Genomic DNA, 20,421 nt, shown 5'->3' with positions numbered 1-20,421 from the left:
ATTAATAATTCCCATTCACTCGTATCTGACAGTTGTTGTCGTTTCCATCACTACACACTTGCTAACGAAGCGACGGTGCTACAGTCAGTGACACGGATAGTACGATGTAAATATTCAGTTATGGCCGAAAAATACTAGCCAATACGACATATAAGATCGATATGTAACCTCTATTTAGTATCTAACGAATAATTGTTGATATATCGATCAAACTCTTATGGGAACGAAAGGCACACTGGGATGGAAAGCGAGTACTATTACGCCTTCCATGCAACCACTCACGGAATTACAAGGCGGACCGATGGGAACTGTTGGGCTTCGGGTGATAGGGGGGAGGGGTGGTACCAAAAACATCAGGTTTATATTCCTTTACTGAGACCAAGCCCCTCAGACCATAAATTATGCAGGTTCACACAAAAAACGACAACAACAAATAACGCCAGTTAATATATGAAATAGTTTATTAGAAATAAAATCAATTTTGTTACTTATTAGCTCAGTAGCTTTTAAATTGTTAATGCATTTTTTAACCCTATTTTGACTGATGCCTGGGCGTTTTACCATTGGGCTAGAATATAATATATATGTATTAGATATTTTGTCGTTGATAACGAGTTTTAATTAATAATAAGCCTGAAGCGAGATGACGTTTTACCCCCCGACTCTATACCATAATAGTTTTTAAAATTCTTTCATATTAAAATTTTTGATTCCTTAGAGAATACAGGAACAATAGTCATAATTAAAGAACAAAAGCACTGTGAAAAGGTTTATGGTCTGGAGACGGGGGTAAAACGTCATCTCGCTTCAGGCTTATTCAGTATCATGTCTGCCGGTTTTTATAGGAGGCACCTATAGAAAAAGCGTCAAATTTCCACAGTAATTCCTGTTCACTTAGACAAGGCAACTGAAACAGAGTTCAAGATGCGCAACTGCATTGATCTTTGCTCTGGAATAGTCATAGCAAAAGAAAAGAAGAGATCTGCGCTTTTGGAATTGTTGGAAAAGACAAAAAAAAAAAAAAAAAAAAAAAAACAGGAGAAAAAAAACCTAAAAAAAAAATGCATGGCGGAAAAGAATGGGGATATTACTGTGGAAATGGGAATTCAAGATAAACGCATAGTATCGACAGACCAATCAAAGGCCGAGTTGAAAACAAGGCAACTAATCTTCATGCTTGCTAGCATGGTGTTGTTTGACACTAAAATGGATTACGCTCTGGTAAACCAATCAACATCTACGTCCTAATGAACCAATTAGAATGGTTATTATAGGATTAACTTATCTGAAATATTAACAAAATAGTTTAGTATGACAAAATAATTATTAAAAACCCTTTAAATTTTTGCACACATGCATGTATCGTGTGCTCAGTTTTCGATTCTGCCCTCAATTATGCAATGCGCTTTTTTAATGAGAGATTTAAAGGAATACTGATACAACCCACAGAAACCCCCTAGTACTCTATGTATTCCCTTGATTATTGAGTTTGATAACTATTGGGTACCTAGTATAAAACTTTTTTAACTTTGCGGTTGTTTTGATGAATGAGATTTTGTATGTCATTCACATCTACAATAAAATCACGCATGAAAATATATAGTCGAATAATGACTTTCTATAATTTAATTATCTATAATTGTTTTTTTCCTGATGGTGCTCGTTTACGGGTCGTCAGAGATGAACTCATTATTCATTTCTTGTCTTGGAATATATTTGCCTTCAATACCAGTATTAGGTATCTCGCCAGAGTCACTTGTACTGATGGCTTTGTACCCTGATGAGAATGGAAGGCTAAACCCGGGTTTTCCTTCTTCAGGCTCTGGCTTTTTATATCTACAGGGGAAAATATCAACCGCTGTCAGTAGTTAGTTGATAACGACAGACTAAATAGAGACGAACTACTGTATGGACAGACAAATATAAAGACGGACAGACAGATAGATAGACAGACAGAAAGACAGCCAGCCAGACAGACAGAAACATAGACAGACAGACAGACAGACAGACACAGCACAGACAGGCAAGGACAAACAGACAGAAGAACGGACAGACGGACAGAATACTAGCTACAAGAATCACAAGGACACTAGAAGAAGAAGTGAACAAAGAATTAAGAACATTGGAACTAGAAACCTAGTATAACTTACAGACATAATTACTAATACTTTATTTTAAGACATTGTAAATAAATTGCATTTTATATTTTAAATTAGTACTATATTGCATATTTATATATAGATATATTTTATCCTATTCATATTCTATCATAATTTTAACTTAATTTATTTTCTTAATTTATTATATTTTATTTTGTGGCAGTACCTGCAAATTAGTAAAATATCCTATATATTGAGCTAAGTGTATTTTTGACCACGTTAAATAAAGTTAAAAAAAAATGGGAGTAAACTACTTACAGTTTCAGAAATAATGAAGAACCAACAACAGAGACAGAAGAGAGAGCCATAGCTGCACTAGCCATCCAGGGCTTGAGTACTACACCAACCGGTTCAAAGACACCAGCGGCAAGTGGAATACCAATCATATTGTACAATAGTGCGAACAGGAAGTTGATACGAATACGGCGTACTGTCACACGTGATAGGTCGATTGCAGCAGCTACGTCCATCAGGTCATTCTATGATTGGATGGGAAAAGATGCATGAGAATGAATGAAAGGGTCAAAATAGGTTGGGTAAATGAGTGGGCATAAATGGAGGGACGAACGGACGAGTGGATGGATGGATGAATGGATGGATGAATGAATGGAATAAGTGAATGAATATATCAATGGAATAAATCAAATGAATGAATGACTGATTGCCCTACGGACGCTTGGACATCAAAGCACAACTAATACAAGTCAATTTTAACTCAGGAAAGTTTAACAACATAATCTTTCCTAGTTAAAATGGAAGGGTCCTGAGTACAACGATAGAATTAGATGTAACTGATTTCTAAGGAAGTACCCTCCTCAGGGATTAATTCCATGACCGCCTGCACACAGAATCGTACTCAACCAAATAAACCAAACGGAAAGCGGTTTCTGGATCAATTATTTACCATCACGTACCTTGATAAGAACAATATCAGCTGCTTCTACAGCTACATCAGTACCAGTTCCTATAGCAATTCCTACGTGTGCCTGGGCTAAGGCAGGAGAATCGTTGATGCCGTCACCAACCATAGCCGTGATGAAGCCACGTTCTTGGAGGGATTTGATCTTAGCTACTTTATGTGATGGGAGAACTTCGGCGAATACTTGTTGAATACCGACCTGAAAGATATTACGATATGAATAAGAGAAATACTGCATTATTGTTTCAGATGAAGAGGGTAAGACCTGGGATGTGAAGATAGATCGAGGTACTGTTATAACTACGTTAGAAACTGTGATTACAAGGCGGAGGAAGAGAAAAGTCAAACAAAAAAATTGCAAAATTAACCATGAAATAGAAATCATGGAATAAGGTTGTCCTCTCTTCCCCCGGTAAGAGACTAGAAGCAAAAGGAGAGTCCAAGAGGCCAAGTAGCCAAGAGGCCAAGAGTGGGATGTAAGATGAGCGCGCGCGCGTTTTCGAGCAATCGTTCCCGCCAAATCTACGGGAACTCTATAGCCTAAACCATGGAGATAACCACTTCGTCACACAGGCCTTTCCTGTTATCTCCAAATACGTCTTAAACACCTCGACTTTTTATATCAAAAAATAATACATCAAATAAATATGTGTGAATTACCTTCCCTACCCCTCCCCCCTCAGTACTCCACTGGTATAGACATAACAGCTTACTGACCTGACTAGCTATGGCCATGGCAGTTTTCTTATTGTCACCAGTGAGCAGTACGACACGAATGCCCATCCTCTTTAGTGTTGCTACAGTGGCTTGTGCCTCGCTCTTGACTGTGTCCGCTACTGCCATCATTGCTACCAGTTTACCTGAAGTACGAACAACCAAATACACAAATTCTTAATTACAATCTCTGTTTATGATACTCAAATAAAGACACTTTAATGCGTAGCGGAGAAGAATAAACTATTGTAGAGAATGGCGGCGCAGAGGCAGTGAAAAGAGCTGAGGGAGTCCCAACTTTTGCTTCAAAAAGCAATGAGGCAAGAGGTATTCACCTCACAACCACCTTTAAATATCATCGTGTTAAAACACAATGAATCACGGGGATTCTTGGGAAAACAATATACATCTTAAGCTTTTTAAATCTTTGTCGAGAAAGAAAAGCTGATGGGTAATTGTCAATGAAGATTGATTCAAAATATGATATTACCATCGATAGCTATGAGTACGGCCGTTTGTCCTTTCAGTTCGTGTGTTTGCATGGCCTCTTCTATTTCGTCTGTTACCACTAAGCCATTCATTTGCATCCAGTCACGATTACCAATCAACACTTTATAGTTACTGGTGCTTGCACTGTCAAGGTTGGGTGGACTGTCTGGATAGAAAGGAACATAGGGTAATGATCAATGGGAATCGGTGTTTCAGACAACATAAAATATAATTGTAATATTAACTCAAAAATTATTATCATCAAAACTAACCCATCGCCATCCTCGACCTGAACGTTCACATGGTTATTATGAATCAATGCCAAACTTTTATTTAAAAAAGAATCCCTTCAGGACCCCGACAGTCAAACAACTTTTGCTACCCCATCTCTTTAAAGTAATGCATAATAATCCCACTATTTTCTAATTTCATTGACTTCCCAAAATTCCCAAATATTCCTATGTCATTTTAATTGCTTGTTAGGATTCTTACCCTCTTCGTTAAGAGAGACGTCCCGCAATGTATCAGTCACTTTACCGTCTATTATAACATCGATATTCTGTTCGTTTTTAACTCTCACGTTAAGCAGTCCGTCCACATCGGTAACGGTACAAGAGAGACCATAACCAGGTACCGCCTCGAAACCAGTACACTGACCAAGAGTCTCAGTATTAAGCTCCTTGGAGGTTAAAAAAACAATGTTAGGATGGCTTACACCAACAGAGTATGGAAGCATCAGTTTCATTTGAATTTTTTTATATTGTCACTATTATTGTTTACTGTCCCCTCCCCTTCCGCCAATTTAGAAAGAAAAAAGAATAAACAAAAAGGAAGGAAGGAAGGAAGGAAGGAAGGAAGGGAGGAAGGGAGGGAGGAAGGAAGGAAGGGAGGGAGGAAGGGAGGAAGGGAGGGAGGGAGGAAGGGAGGGAGGGAGGAAGAAAAGAACTAATTCTACACTAGTTACCTTTTTAGCATACTTAGTGACCGCTACTCCAAGCGGGTGTTCACTATTGTTCTCAGCCGTCCCTGCTACAGCCAGCAATAGAGGTAAGCTACATACATCGGGATTAACGAACAGTGCTGTTTTAATCACTTCGGGTGTCCCGTGAGTTATTGTACCTGTCTTATCGAATACTACTGCAGTCACCTAAGAGACAAGACAATCCGACATTGTTGACGTTAGAAAGGCGAAATAGATAGGGAAGGGTGAGCTACGAACAAAATTTACCCTGACGGGCTGATACTCTTCTTGTTGTGAGATATGACGATTAGAATGAAATATCGATGGATGCGAAGCGCCATCGGGAAGCACAACAATAAAGTGCAAAAATGAGCGGCGCCTTTTGCAACAAGTTTCATTATTGGTTTAAAAGACAATTTCGTGGTCACTCAAGCGAAATCGGGTAAGGTGCATACATTCAACAAAATCTAACGTAATAAAAGGTGCTTTACTATGGGGCAACCAAAAAGCAAATTCCTCATGGTAGACTCTTACTAAATAAATGTGGGAGAAGATGAAACTCGTCATTCAACACCTCTAAGAAATGTTTCCTAGTTTACCCAAATAAAATACGTAACAGAGGCGGATCCAGGAATGTGTTCATGGAGGGGGTGCAGCACACTTGGTTAACCCAGAGAGGGGTGCACCCCTTAGAATCAAAGGGAAAAAAACATAATTATGTATTGGTTAAATCTTTGAAGTAGGGGCACAAAGTCGAACCAGGGAGGGGTGCGCACCCCTTGCACCCCTCCCCTGGATCCGCCACTGCGTAAACAACTGACCTTGTGTGCAGTCTCCAGTGGTTCTCCACCTTTAATAAGAATACCATTCTGGGCTCCAATCCCTGTACCGACCATCACAGCTGTCGGGGTGGCAAGACCGAGGGCGCAGGGACAAGCTATAGCCAGTACTGTTATACTAATCTGGAAGGCGAATCCTATAATGAACTCGTCTTTGTTGTCTGCCTTCGGCTGGAAAAAAAGAATCTTTTTTCATCAGAATAGAGGTTTTTCACTGCACGCATTTTCCTAATCATACAAAACTGCTATTAGGTCACTGGTCAATGATCCACTACGTCAACAATACTTACATCGAATTTCTTATGTAACAGCTTGATATTGACGTATCCCATGACGAGCCATACGATTAGAGTTAAAACGGAGATGAGAACTACCACCGGCACAAAATATCCAGATAGCTTGTCCGCAAACTTTTGTATAGGAGCCTATAAAGCAACCATGCAATACCATCATAAGGACAAGAAACATGAAATTTTTCAAGGTTTCAAGTTTTTTTTATTTTCCAGATAGCATTTTATAGACATTATATTTAAACCTCTTGTCTATTTACTGAGAGGTGCAGATACGATACTTAAGCGTGATGTGACTTTATATTAAGAGCGTCGGTTACCTTGGAAGTCTGTGCTTCCTGAACAAGCTTGCAGATCTGTGATAAAGTAGTGTCTTGCCCTACGTGGGTTGCTTCTACTAGTATCGACCCATTCTGGTTGATTGTTCCACCTATCACCGAGTCTCCGATCTTCTTGGGTACCGGCATTGATTCGCCTGTGATTAAAGACTCGTCTGCCATTGATGTCCCTTGGATTACTCGGCCATCTACGGGTATTTTAGCACCGGGTACGACCTAGAAAATAGACAAAACAAAGCTGACAACAGGGTGTATAAAAATCAGGATTAATAGTAAGATATGTTCTTTGACCTAATGCCGTTACGCGCATTCAGTTTGGAGTAAAATTTTCACAGCGTGACAGCGTTTTCTCGAAGTGCCCTGTTTATATTTTTCCCATAGCGAGAATAGAAGGATAATGGCGGTGGTGAATCATGATTATTTTCAAGACCTCATGTCGTCGCGCTTGTAAATTGCGGGCTACATTTAAATCCAGTCAACGTTTATGTTGTTGTTGCTGCAATTGTTGCTGCTCTTGTTGCTGTGTTGCCGTTGAGCATTTCAGTATTTTTATACATATTTGGGCTATATTAGCATTAAATTATTGTTGCTGCTGCTGTTGTTGTTGTTAGTGGTTGTGTTACTGTTGCTGCAGCTATTGTTGTCGTGAAGAAGTGCGCTCTTCAATCCAATAATCGAGAAAGCCAAACTTACCTTTAAAATATCGCCTCTTTGAACCAGATCGACAGTGATAACCTTCTCCTCAATGACATTCAATGTTCCCGGGGCGAGCTTAACCATCACAGCATCAGCTGGCTGTAAGGACAGTAACTTAGCCAGTGCTTCAGATGTCTTGCCTTTGGCTACATACTCCATCCAACGTCCCATCGAGATGAAGACCAACAACATTGGAGGCGTGTCGAAGAAAGTCATAGGACTGTTAACACTTTGCTCCGACATAGCTACAGCTACGACTATTATCTGCAAAGTGGAAAGCTGTTTCAGTACATATGCCAATACTGGAAAGAAAATTCAATGGTCAATTTCTTACTAAGATTTTTTTGGCGCATCCTGAGTGGTTTAAAATTCCATATTTCTTCTAAAAAAATATTTATCGTGTCTTCTGCATTGGTTTTCTGGGGGTTTCCCTGTGTCATTAAATAATGACGCGCCATTTCTTATGAGTGAACAAAGAGTCGGCACCTCGACTGTCAAATGTTTTTTTTACCAAACAAACAATCAAGCACTAGAATGCTTGCGCACAAGCCAATCCCAGTGCTTGGATACGGAAGTGCTTGGATACGGAAGTGCTTGGATACGGAAGTGCTTGGATACGGAAGCCACTTATTTCGAATCCTTAAGACCTGCAGACTAAAGACTCACCGAGTAGACGTAAGCTATTGTAGTAGCCAACATGATAAGTACATCCATGTTCGTTGTACCGTGTTTAAGAGCCTTGAAAGCAGTGACGTAAAAATGCCTACCACCAAGGAACTACGAAAGAAAGAGACCCACTATGTCACCATATAAAATTATGCAAAAAATATGAAAGAAACGTGAAAAACGGGGTTGTGAAGTCGAGGGGAGTGGAGAGGTCAGTCCGCAAAAGCCATGCACCACATTAATGGCGGGAATAAAAGAAAGAGGTAATATTTTTTACTTCGATGACGTGGAGGTAGTTACCCAATTTTCCCGAAGCCAGGGGTTCATGTATAAAGCCATCAAAGGTGCGCACTCCCCCCCCCCCCCCCCCCCTTCAGACTCCCAGTGCTCCTTATTAAAGGGTGTATAGAGCTAAAGCTACATAGAACAGAGAGAAGTCGAAACAGAAGTGGAGATCTTGAGGATTGAATCGTGAAGATCTGAGCTTTGAAGGCCGCGCGCAAACCAACTGAGCTACACCTGCTCTTTAAATAGGTTAATTTTGCACTAATTCACCCCCACCTCACCCCTATAAGTAATGATTACCTGTACAGGTGTGCATAGAATAAACATAAGCAGGTTTTCTAGAGATAATCCCGGTAAGACATTGTTGCGCGGCCTCTTGCCTAGCTCGTCTAGTATGACGTAAGTAATGAAGATACAAAACACAGGAAACCCAAAGATGAGAGAAAACAGGAACGATCTCCTCCATCTGTCGAGAAACGTAAGAAAAAACAAAGTAAGGTTGTTAAACGATAACGATTTTTAGCTGCTATCAATAAAGCCTAGTATTTGCCTCAATCGTTGCGCAAGAGCAGGAGCTATGCAAAGGCGCTACGATGATAACTACTCATTAGAGCAGTTTTGTCGTGATGTGTACGCATAATTAGCACACAGCACAGTCATGGAAGGGAATCGATCACTGGTTAATCCAATTACAACTAGTCACGGCACAGCACGCCATGTTTTTCCTCTCCTACATACTATAACTTGGTGTCCAATTTGGTGACGATACTAACATGTATTATAAGTGCAGTTGCGACACATCCCCTCGTGAAAGTAACGGGCCTCTGTCACGAACGTCTGGCACGGTACCGTTACAGTACGTCAAAACACACCAATACTCTACATTATTTTCAGTCCAACATGTGCAAGACTTGGTGTCCAATTGGTGGCATCACTAACATGTATGACGTAACGTTGCGACGTAAGTACCATGACCAGGACGGACCATGTATCTAAGCATCCTGATTGGATAGTATAGCCAACATGGCTACGACTGATATCGTAACAAACAATATAATACGATATCGTGCAAAAAAAAAAAAAGGTTGAATATTTGATTACTTTTTAATAGAGGCACTGTGGTCAATCTTGTCTTTGTTCTTGTCACCTGACGACAACGAAGCCGAGAATCCCAGACCCTCTATAGCCTCGATGATGTCTCGGGGACCCGTCATTTCCGTGTCGTACACAAACCGGCCACTACTCGTTGCCAGGGCAACCGAAGCATTGAGGATACCAGGTCGTTTGATCAACGTGGACTCGATAAGATGGACGCATGATGAGCATGTCATTCCAGTTATCTAATAAAATGGAATATTTGCTATTAGATGTAGTACAGTAAGGGCGGATCCAGCCAAAAGTTTAGGGGTGGGGGGAGGAATAATTGAGTTTCTTCCGTCAACACAACGGAAAACAATAAAAAATGCATCTAATTCTTCAGTTTTTTTCCTACTGAAGGATCCCCCCTCCTATCCGCCCCTGTACGTATATGGCACACTAGAGATGTAGTACGTGCATGGCACACTAGAAAACAAGTTCTAGTTCAAGACGACCTACTTACCAATATATTCACAGTATTCTCGCCTTGTCCTTTCTTATCCATGAGTTCACATACGAACCCCATTTCATTGACATGACAGACTATTACGTCTGGAGAAATGGCCCCTTTAGCGAACTTCACTTCTGCTTTTTGTGCCAGCAACCCAACCAGTACTGACTTTACGCCTGAGGTTTAGAAAAATCTAGAGTTAGTGAATGATAAATCTTCAGTAAAGAGACATTATAACCTCATTAGAGATTTCGAATAGCGTTTCAAGAGCCGTGCAGCACGAGCGAAGGAAAGTTCTTGACAAGCACAGAATTACAAAACCCCTCAATATCTTTCTAAAATTAGTACGACCTACTTTACCGAATAATAATATTTAAAAATGATAAGTGAAATTGAAAAAGAATACCGCAGATGGAAAAACGTATCGTCCTGTCCTGAACGGGTTAGGGAAACCGTTGAAAAAAATGGTTGTAGGGTATTTCTATAGCAGCAAAATTTATCTTTCTTGACATATAAGCAGACATAGTACATTAGCTACGAGAAAGTATGCGGAACTTTTGGATTTTTCCGCTCTGCATAACAAATGACGCAAAAACAGATTTTTTTTTAAATAACTGGACTGCAAGTTTTTATATATAACGTTTCTATACTTTGAAGGTATTTAACCAATTTTACTTAATGATGTATTGTGCTTAGTAAAATAATAAAAAATAATATCCACTATGAAGGTTTAAAAAATACCACTAAGTAATAGTCTTTTAACTTCGTTCGAGTACTTTAAAGTCATCAAGCTTGTCCAAAATATTCTTACTGCTAAGAAAATTTCCTCCAATATCTAAAAGTTTTCATTCGTTTGAAAATGTTTACACTCTCTTACCTAAAACCTAAATCAAAAAGACAAAGTTCCAGCGAAAATACGTTAATAAAGATAAGCAGTCATTACCTTTTTGTTTGAGGTTTAAATCCTAGACGGCTATGAAGATGCTTATAAGATATTCTACAGAGGTACTTGAAGGAAACCACTAAAGCGTGATTAACTTAAAGAACATTTTGATATTGATAAAGGAATTGCGAATTATTTTTTTGCCGAAGGGCATAGAATTATGAGAATGTTTCTTAAATTTATATCTTTAAATATTTTTTAAAATATACACACATGGAAGTTTGATCGATTGAAGACTTTTAAGATAAGAAGAAAAGAAACAAAGGATTATAATGGTGTGAAAAATAGAAATAAGACGACGGGTCTAAAAGTAATAATTAACACTTAGACAAAAATACTTTCAAAAATTTGAAATGAATTTTCAAAAACGTTCTGTGAAAATAATAATCATAGTGTTAAAAACCTCTGACGAGCCTGACGTTATTGCCATGACGAAGTTTTGAAACAAAAAACTAATGTTGACGCAGATGTTGAATGCAACAACAAAAGAGCTTTTGAAAGAATACATAATGTTTCTCTTGTATCCAAATGACTTAAACAGGTTCTTGGGTTTAAACTTTTTCAACATTCAAAATCCAAAATTCGTTCAATAAAACATAATTTATGTGACACAGATTCGACACCAATAAATAAATTTCCTTGCAATAAAATTGAAGAATGATAAATGACTTAAAATGGGGTAATCAGGTATGGAAATCATGTATCATTTGTTCATATTATTATTATTTTAATTATGAGAACTAGTAGTAAAAATATATAAGTAATAGAAGTATATTCCCCCTCCCCAAAATAATATCTTCACTTTTTCCATTTGGTATTTTTAGATATCTTCATATTTTCAATAGGACATAAAGAAGACATACATGAAGTTTCAACTGTATATTATACAACTTGGATGTATTGTACATAAATTTTATTGTAAATAGCCTATTTTTGCTTGACAATGGTTTGAATATATTGGCTTTTTTTAGAAAAGAAGAAGGAACTTTACAATGGGTTCAACATATATCAATGGCTTTTGTAATACCAATGTAAAATAAAAATGTTTCAATACACATGGTTCAGAAATACATGGTTATACATCCATACACTAATTTGTTGGGTTACAAAATGAAATAAAAATTCAAGTGAAAAAGAAAAAAAAGAAAGAAAAAGAAAAATAGAAAATAGAAAACAAAGACATATATATGTAGTAAACAACAGAGATAACTTAGCATACCTTTTTTCTTCATTAATGCCCTCTCAATACTAGCCACGCAAGAAGCACAAGTCATCCCCTCAATATGGAGGTAAATCTTTTCTATATCTTCCATCTTTGACCGTGGTGCTAGGTTTGTAGCACTACTAAACCTTATGCCCCAATTTCCTTCACCTTCCTGCGTCGCCATTGCCACAAAAGAGTCCTTTGAAGCACTATCTGTATCTAAAGGTTCAACGACTTTGACTCAGTTATACAAGAACTTGTAATATTTGCACAGGCTGGGCAGTAGAATATTAATATTCTATAGATTGTTATGTAAGAAGAATGGTTGATGTGCATGAACAGTAATGACCCACTAGATGATGCCTAACATGATAGATTAGTACAAAACTTGATATTATAGACTTGATTTGGGCTGTGGGGGAGGGGAGGGAGGGGGAGGGGAGGGGGAGAACAAATAACAAAACACACACACACACAAACTTAACCATTACCAATAAATCACAAAGAGTATACTAAAGTTTTTATCACAAGTAACTGGAAGCACTACCTCAAATATTACACTGTTGCAACCTTGCCAATTCATAGCAGGAGGAGTTATGCATTTATTAGATCTATATTATATCCTTTAATAGTATTTGTAGTATTAAAGTAATTTTTTTAGTCTGCAGTTTCTAAAATATCACAGAATTTATCATAATTCAATCTATATTGTGGCTGATATCTTGCTCAAACGTAGAACACAATCAAACGAATACTTAATATCAGCCTTTATTTAATAACAGCTAAATATATTTTTTTTGCAAAATTATATATGTTGACTATAATCATTATGATAATATCTTAATAACATCTTTAAAATATTTAAATTTGATTTTTAAGATATTAACCAGCATTAAGGAAAAAAAGGAAGAAAAAAAAAAAGAATATAAAATAATTTGTGCAGTACCATGTCGATCCTCATTATTTGTGTTACTTTTTTAGTGAAAATATCTACTTCAATGTAATGTTAATGCCATGATATTCTAGCAATACATTTCTGTCTTTCCAGTGTCAGTTTAGTCACAAGGATCGCGGCAGGGTGTCAGTTTATCAAGGACAACATTTGATGGTTAGGTTGAGGTTAAAAATTGGATTAAAACTAAGATGGTGTCAGGTACTTGAGAATTGCCATTTACCTGTTGCATTATCGTTGACCTTCGCCTCTCTGGGTATTAACACTATTATAATTATTTTTTTAAATGTCTAATAAAAAGTTTAAATTTCACAAAATAATTTTTCTAAAAGGAATTTTGGGTAACTACCAGCAAATTATACATTTTTCAAATTTTGGATTTCCTTTACTGATACTACTGGGTCATAGAAATAAATATCATTATTATACCCCACACTACCCCACCCCACCCCCTCCCTTCTTTCTTAAAATCCATGCTAAAAATGTTTTAAATTTTGAAGTATTTCAAAACCCTACTCGACTACTCCCAAATGTCTGCAAGTCTTGACTGTCAATCAAAACTTTAGAAGCCGCAGATGTTTATAAATTTGACTGACAGATGTCAAGCTACATACATGCATATGCAACGCTGGGTGTGCACCTCAGTCAAAGAATTGGCAAAAAAAAACATTTACCTTTAGAAGGAAGAGAAGCATCAAATCCCATGTCATCAATAACACTGCACAAGTCTTGAGGCGTAGTTACCTCAGGATCATACTTGATATCAGCCTTTCTAAGGTCTAGAGATACCTTAATATTTATAACTCCCGGAACAGTAGACATCTTTCCCTCAACGGTTTTCACACATGACATGCATGTCATTCCCGCTATAGCAATGACAGCCATTCTGATGTCTTTGTCATCATCGTTGACCCCATCATTCAGAAGATGAGCTTCAAAGCCCATGTTCTCAATGGCTTCTACCAGCTGTTCTGGAGTCATCTTTTCAGCTGTGTACGAGATCTGCACTTGCTTCTTTTCAAGAGAAACAGATATAGATTGAACTCCATTTTTCTGTCCAATCTTTGCTTCTATTGTATTGACACAAGAATTACATGTCATTCCTTCTACATTTATCATGACATTTCGAAGCCCAGGATTTTCTTTAGGGAGAATAGCTTCAAAACCAATATCTTCAATCACTTCCTGTAGTTTCTCGGGAGTTGTGATTGAAGCATCATATTTAATAGTTGCTTTTTCTTCTTGGAGAGATATGTTTGAGTTTTTCACGCCTGATGTATGAGATAGCGCCTTCTGGATAGACTTCACACATGACTGGCAGGTCATACCAAGGACTTTAAGATCTATTTCACTTATACCTTCAGAGGTTTCCTTTTCTTTCTGATATGCATTTTCTTTTGTAAGAATGTCTACAACTCTTTGAAGTGTAGCTTCAAAACCGACATCCTCTATAGCTTGTGTAAGCAGTTCACCATTGGTTGCTTTGCCGTTAAACTTGATTTGTGCTTCTTTCTCCTCAAGGGAGACATTAATTTCATTGACACCATTCATTTGTGATATGGTTTTCTCAATAGTCTTGACACAAGAATTACATGTCATGCCATTGACGGCAATGTAAGCGATGTGTGTGTAGTCACTAATGGCTAGTTTACTGATGTCATCTCCATCTTGTACTTGGGTAACCCCAGCTTTATCTTTAACAACAACCTATGGAGACAATGGATACCAACGTCAATAGAAAATTAATTATAAAAAGGGCCCAAGTTACAATTATATAATTATGGCCGTTCATGACACTCAACTGCAATACAAATTTCTTGTTCATAGAACGAATAGAGACATAAGTTATAAAGATTCTTCATGCTTCACATCATTTCTTAAAATCAAAAACACATTTAAAAACTTTTTCATAGCAATTCAAAAATATATTCAATAAAAAAGTGTCAAATATCATACTGAAACATAATAAATATTATATTTAATTTAGAAAACTCATTAATAATTCATGAAGAAAACACAATAGAAATCATGACCATGAAGGTGATTTTATATCTGATAAAGATTCGTCTTCATTTGCATAAACTTTAACTTGGATTTTCTCTATCAAACTTGGTTCATTTCGTAAAAAAATTGGTACACAATGAGAACAAACATCATAAGTTTTCTAAGCCGTTCAATAATCTCACAGATCGTGGTTTATCGGGTCTAAAACCACTCGGCTGCGCCTCGTGTTTTATACCCGATAAAACACTCCTGCTCGTTTATTAAACAGTACATAAATGTTATGGAAATATGAGAGAAAAAAATTCAAGCAGAAATATTTTGCAAATTATTATGAAGTCATAACAATGTTAAAATGATTGTACAAAAAAATACAAAAATACACATTTAAAAAAAAAACTATTCCTCATATATTCTATAGTAAAATTGGTTCTTAATTATTTCTTTTTGCGAAAAATCTGTTGTAAACTTGGTGTTGTTTATGTAAATTTATCAAATGTAATATTCATTTTTATTCCTGTCTACCAGCTGTTTTAGTGAATAACCAAAAATATTACTACAATATTTATCACAAAAAAAATAATAATAATAATAACATAATAATATAAAGGCAACTAAAGAGAAAATTATAGTCTGAAGGTTGATTGAACAAAAAAAGTTTTTTACTAAGATCCAGAAAGGTTTTCCTGTTTGGACAGAAAACCTTTAAATATTTCATTAAAATAGCAAATGTTTACATGTAGATAAAATTTTGAAAAAAGATAAGGGCAGTAAGAGTAAAGTTACCTTTAGAAACAGTTATGGCTGTGAAATATTTTTCTTATATCAGTGATGGTAGTTTTACGAGAAAATCTATTTACCCTTTTGCTTTTCTAGAAGTTGAAAGAGCAATACAGCACAGTATATGAATGGATTTTCATTGACTTAATGAGGGGGGAAAAGGATCTTTAGCCCACTCATGACATCACAGGAAGACAAAGAGAGCGATCAATATCATGTAAAGAATGCTTGTTACTATGGTACAAAGCATAATAGGTCTGATGTGGTAGCTATGGTGATATCTTACAATGGACAGTTCCTAACACCTGAGCTATCTCATGGTACCAGGAGCAGAAATAAATATTTGTACAGCATTTTCTTTCTTGTCAAGGAGGCTTTCTTTGTTTCATTGCTCAAACAAAAGTAACAAAACTGTTTTTAAACCACCAGAATCAAATTCTACAAGGTTTTTCAGTGTAATGGCAAAGCTGGAGTAAAGACAGGTAAATACTCAGAAGGTACTGTATCTCAGCATTTGTAATTTGTCTTATACAAAAATCATTTTTGATTCTGATTTATCATGACATTATTAAATATCTTAAGTTTATATTAATTCTTAAATCTGAATTTTGCTTGAAGTGATGTGATGTGACATCACTGAGACTTTATAAAACATTTTTATGAAAAAATTAACAAAATTATCAATAACAATTGAATTCATGTTTTTGAGGTAAGGAAAACAATTTTTTAGTGTTAGGAAAAACTGCTTAGGAACTAATTTTCACAATTTGGTGCTGTAAATACCATAATGGTGTAGCTCACTAATATTGAACTTTTTTTTGGATTGAAAACATATTTATAGAATTTTGTAAATTAAATGGTAATTTAAACAAAAAATACAATAACAGGAAGCAAAACTATTTATACTTCTCTATTTTGCTATTTATACTTAATAAAGATATCTTCATTAATTTGAAACTATCCCTGAAACAAAATTTTAGATGATGACAGTCAGGGCAAAGCTAGGTCATGAATTGATTTGGTATTAATTGTGTTGTTGGTTTTTTTTTTGTGGGGGAAGGAAAACCTGTCTGTTTGAGATAATCACACAAACTAAAGGCCACGCTAACTCACAGACTGACAGCCAATCTTATATTTTGCCCATCTTTACATTAGACGCAATGGATGCAATATGCTTCTTGACACATTTTTCGTCTTTAGTATAAAGAGGACCAATATGTTTCAATGTTATTCATCTTCTATTTTCAGCAGAGCCAATGACCAAGAGGGAAATGACAGAGAAACAGCAAATGGACCGCTTGCATGATCCATCAAAGCAACTCAATTTGGAGGACAAAACAAAAGAATTTCAATCTCATGAGAATTGGCAACCTATTGTCTTCAAACTCAAAACTAAGCTGCATTCTGACTGGTTGTAAGGGTCTATAACAACTATTACTATGAACTATGATGCAATTGTCTGTATGGGTGTTTGTTTGTGTGTTTGTTTCCATTGATGTGGAGTGGATAATTAATTTACAGTTAGTATGGGTGTAGACTGCTGTAATGTTAACTGTTTTCTATCCTCATTTTCACATTATAGACTTCTTCATTTAACTTGAGTATAATGTTTTCCAATATTTCAGACCAGGCGTCATTCTCTTAAAAATAATATTTTTCGTTTGACTTGTATCCATATTTATGTGTCTTCTCATACACAACCATTAAACAAAAAATGATACTCTAGAGAATGACACAATGTCTGAAAAAAGAAAACTTATACTCCCAAAGCAAATTATGAATTTCAAAAGGTCACCAATCCTGGAACCAGTACTCCAGAAGCAATAAAGGAAGTTAAAAGCATGACCTTTGGCAAGAAGAAAACTATAGGTGGCATTTTACTTAACTAACAATAATCAAGAACTCCAAATAAGGTAATTAAAAAATCTTGACATAACGCATTGAATTTATTTCTTCATATAACACATTTTTTCTTGATATAACACATTTAAGTCAGTTTAACTTTCATATTTTTGGTAAGAATCTCACTTGATGTTATTTGAATCATTTCTTCAAAACCAGATAGCTATTACGAGGAAGTTAAAACAAATAATAAATATATATGGGAGTTAACAGTGGTTACATAGAGTGGCTCTTCCTTCTCCATTGGATTATAATTGGAATTTAGAAATTGATATTTATGGAGGGAGGAAACCGGTGAACCCAGAGAATAATCTTAAGAGAACAGAAGAAATTTAGGGACTAACAAACAACTCTACTTACACACATTCCTCTTTTAATCCGACGAAGGACTAGCATCCAAAACGTCAGTAGGTTTTTCATCTTTTCACAGTGTATAATTTACCTTTTTATCATTACTGTTTCATTAAAAATTATATACATTTTGGCAACTGTCAAATAATAATGTTAGATATGGTTCAATTGGCAAAGCCAATCTAACTGCCAAATCAGTAATATTATTACAAATATACAGTATATCTTTTAGCAGATACATATAACATGTTTCTGAATAACTATAGAATACTCCGCCAAATGAAAGCCATTTCTAAGGAATGTGCGTGGCCTACTTGGTGATTAATTCTTCATATGAATTTTCAGTGTATTTTTCATCGCGTCTTTCTGCCTACTCAGCCTACATGCCTACTCAGCCTACGCACCTACTCAGCCTACATGCCTACTCAGCCTACGCACCTACTCAGCCTATGCAGCCTATGCACTTACGCGCCTACGAACCCTTTGTCTATTCCTACAAAGCCTTCCCCAATCCTAACCCTAAACCTAACCCCAAGGTACTCAATTGTTTATTCCTACAAAGCCTTTCCCCAATCCTAACCCTAACCCCAAAGCGTAAATATATAAATCAAAGCCATTAAATACAATGCCTTACTTCTTCACTCCGTAGGCACGTAGGCAGCCCACTATAATACTTTTCCTTGCTGGGTAAATCTATAGTTGTACCCATGTTTCAGTCTTCATAATTTATGATATCATACTAAAATTGCTTTTTATTGATCATTACATTTCGATATCGTCAAGTTATTATTATCTATCAATACCTTGATTGAAGGTTATAACTTCGATTGATGTGAGTTGGCTATGTCCTAGTAAAAGTGATGGTTGATGAAATGATGGAATAAGAAAATAGTCGTTAAGCTTAAAGATGATCATGGAATAAGAAATGATAAAGTATCTGAGTATCTTCTATTTAAAAAAAAAGAATTTTTTTCATCAACCAGCACAATACAGAGATATCATGAGATATATAATGTAAAATAAAACTAAATCAGAAAGAAAAAAATGCACTAATGTATATATATATATAGTAAAGATTGGATTAAAGACGAGACATGTTCACAGTGAACATGTCTCCTCTTTAATCCAATCTTTACTATATATCTATTGCTCTGCATCCCTACGCATCGAGCACTGTTTCAACAGTATAGACCACATTACATACTTTGTTATATATATATATATATATATATATATATATATTTGTTTGAGAAGAAAAAGTCAAGACAACATTTTTCCCGACAAGCCTGTTTCGTGAATTGCTTCACTCTTCAGGGGATTTAATGAAGAGTGATGCAATTCACGAAACAGGCTTGTCGGGGAAAAATGTTGTCTTGACTTTTTCTTCTCAAACAAATATTCTGCTCTACTTCTATCGATGTATTGAGCACTATTTTACGGAAAATTGATTCACAGATTTCTTATATATATATATATATGTATGTAAATATTTCAAAATATGGAAATGGAAATAAAGATTATTATTATTATTATTACAGATATGGAATGCATTTAAAAAATAGGATTGAAAAGCATGCCATCAATTTAGTAATACTTAATGTTTTTACTCAACTATGACTAATATTCATAAAACATGCATATGACGACATTATAGGATGCAATATATTTCACGTAAATGGCCACGCATACCTTTGGCTCCATTGCTTAAAATATTCCAAGATCTTTATCAACAGTATTGGACAGTAATCAGGTGTGTATTCAATGCAGAATCAGCCTCCCAGAATATAAATTAGCTCATATCTTGTATTCACAATTTTGAGCTGTTATAGATTGAGCTCTGATCCTAGTCGATGACCACCCGTCAGAACGGTATAAAAACTGCCAACTTTTCTTCAAAGTTACTGATTGATGCAATAAAGTACGATCTATCGATTGCAGCTGCAGTTTTTTAAATGTTTTACTGTTTTAGAGTTCTTCCAAAGTTTTATTTTTAGTAGGGCATCCCGCCAACCTACGCCATGTTCTTGCTGTACATACAAGAGTCACGTGATGGACTAAAGATCACCCAGCCCTCCGTACCCTACCCAAAATATAAATTGCACACCGGAAGTAGTTCAACAAATTTTATCTAAATAATACTGTATTTCGAATTTTTTATTGCCAACAATGATATAATATATTTTCCAAAAACTGTCTCACGAATAATGCTAATATCCTAACAGCTGTTTTCGGGTTAAATATATATTCGCTTGGATAAAAATCCTGCATGAAAGATAACAAACGCTTTAAAAATTGTTTGTCCAAAAATGAATAAATATCGATAAATATTGTTAAGTATGTTATA

The 20,421-nt window shown here is 36.0% G+C and overlaps 1 protein-coding gene and 1 long non-coding RNA gene across 3 annotated transcripts; one reads left to right on the top strand and one right to left on the bottom strand.

The window, feature by feature from the left end:
- Window positions 1–443: 443 nt before the first annotated feature.
- LOC116290626 (copper-transporting ATPase 1) lies at window positions 444–20,116 on the bottom strand. 2 transcript variants are annotated; one of them, XM_031697702.2, is made up of 18 exons: window positions 19,767–20,116; window positions 13,718–14,750; window positions 12,107–12,310; window positions 9,957–10,120; window positions 9,458–9,696; window positions 8,657–8,822; window positions 8,072–8,182; window positions 7,403–7,669; window positions 6,692–6,925; window positions 6,372–6,506; window positions 6,064–6,252; window positions 5,246–5,428; window positions 4,774–4,960; window positions 4,283–4,447; window positions 3,796–3,938; window positions 3,074–3,277; window positions 2,418–2,638; window positions 444–1,836 (listed from the first exon to the last, which is right to left on the bottom strand). In XM_031697702.2, the coding sequence occupies exons 1-18, from the start codon at window positions 19,776–19,778 to the stop codon at window positions 1,665–1,667; spliced, it is 4,029 nt and encodes a 1,342-aa protein (XP_031553562.2). In that variant the 5' UTR covers window positions 19,779–20,116; the 3' UTR covers window positions 444–1,664. The 2 variants fall into 2 exon arrangements, with proteins under 2 accessions (XP_031553562.2, XP_031553563.2); XM_031697703.2 differs by lacking the exon at window positions 19,767–20,116 and adding an exon at window positions 15,831–15,940.
- Window positions 16,086–17,760, top strand: LOC148905866 (uncharacterized). The gene is made up of 2 exons (XR_016121600.1): window positions 16,086–16,321; window positions 17,073–17,760. It is a non-coding gene; the product is annotated as an uncharacterized LOC148905866 (long non-coding RNA).
- Window positions 20,117–20,421: the final 305 nt, after the last annotated feature.

The sequence above is a fragment of the Actinia tenebrosa genome, unplaced genomic scaffold (genome assembly GCF_029948245.1).
Source record: "Actinia tenebrosa isolate PJP-AT-01 unplaced genomic scaffold, QUT_ActTen_1.0 PGA_scaffold6__47_contigs__length_16458017, whole genome shotgun sequence".
Lineage (NCBI taxonomy): Eukaryota > Metazoa > Cnidaria > Anthozoa > Actiniaria > Actiniidae > Actinia > Actinia tenebrosa.
This window is presented reverse-complemented; position numbering and strand designations above follow the sequence as displayed.

Excerpts from the sequence above, each read along its gene's own strand:
- LOC116290626 (XM_031697702.2), bottom strand. Across the intron at positions 6,253-6,371 it reads TGTTACATAAGAAATTCGAT|CCGAAGGCAGACAACAAAGA; the intron begins GTAAGTATTGTT and ends CTTTTTTTCCAG. Across the intron at positions 3,939-4,282 it reads CGTACTCATAGCTATCGATG|GTAAACTGGTAGCAATGATG; the intron begins GTAATATCATAT and ends TTCGTACTTCAG.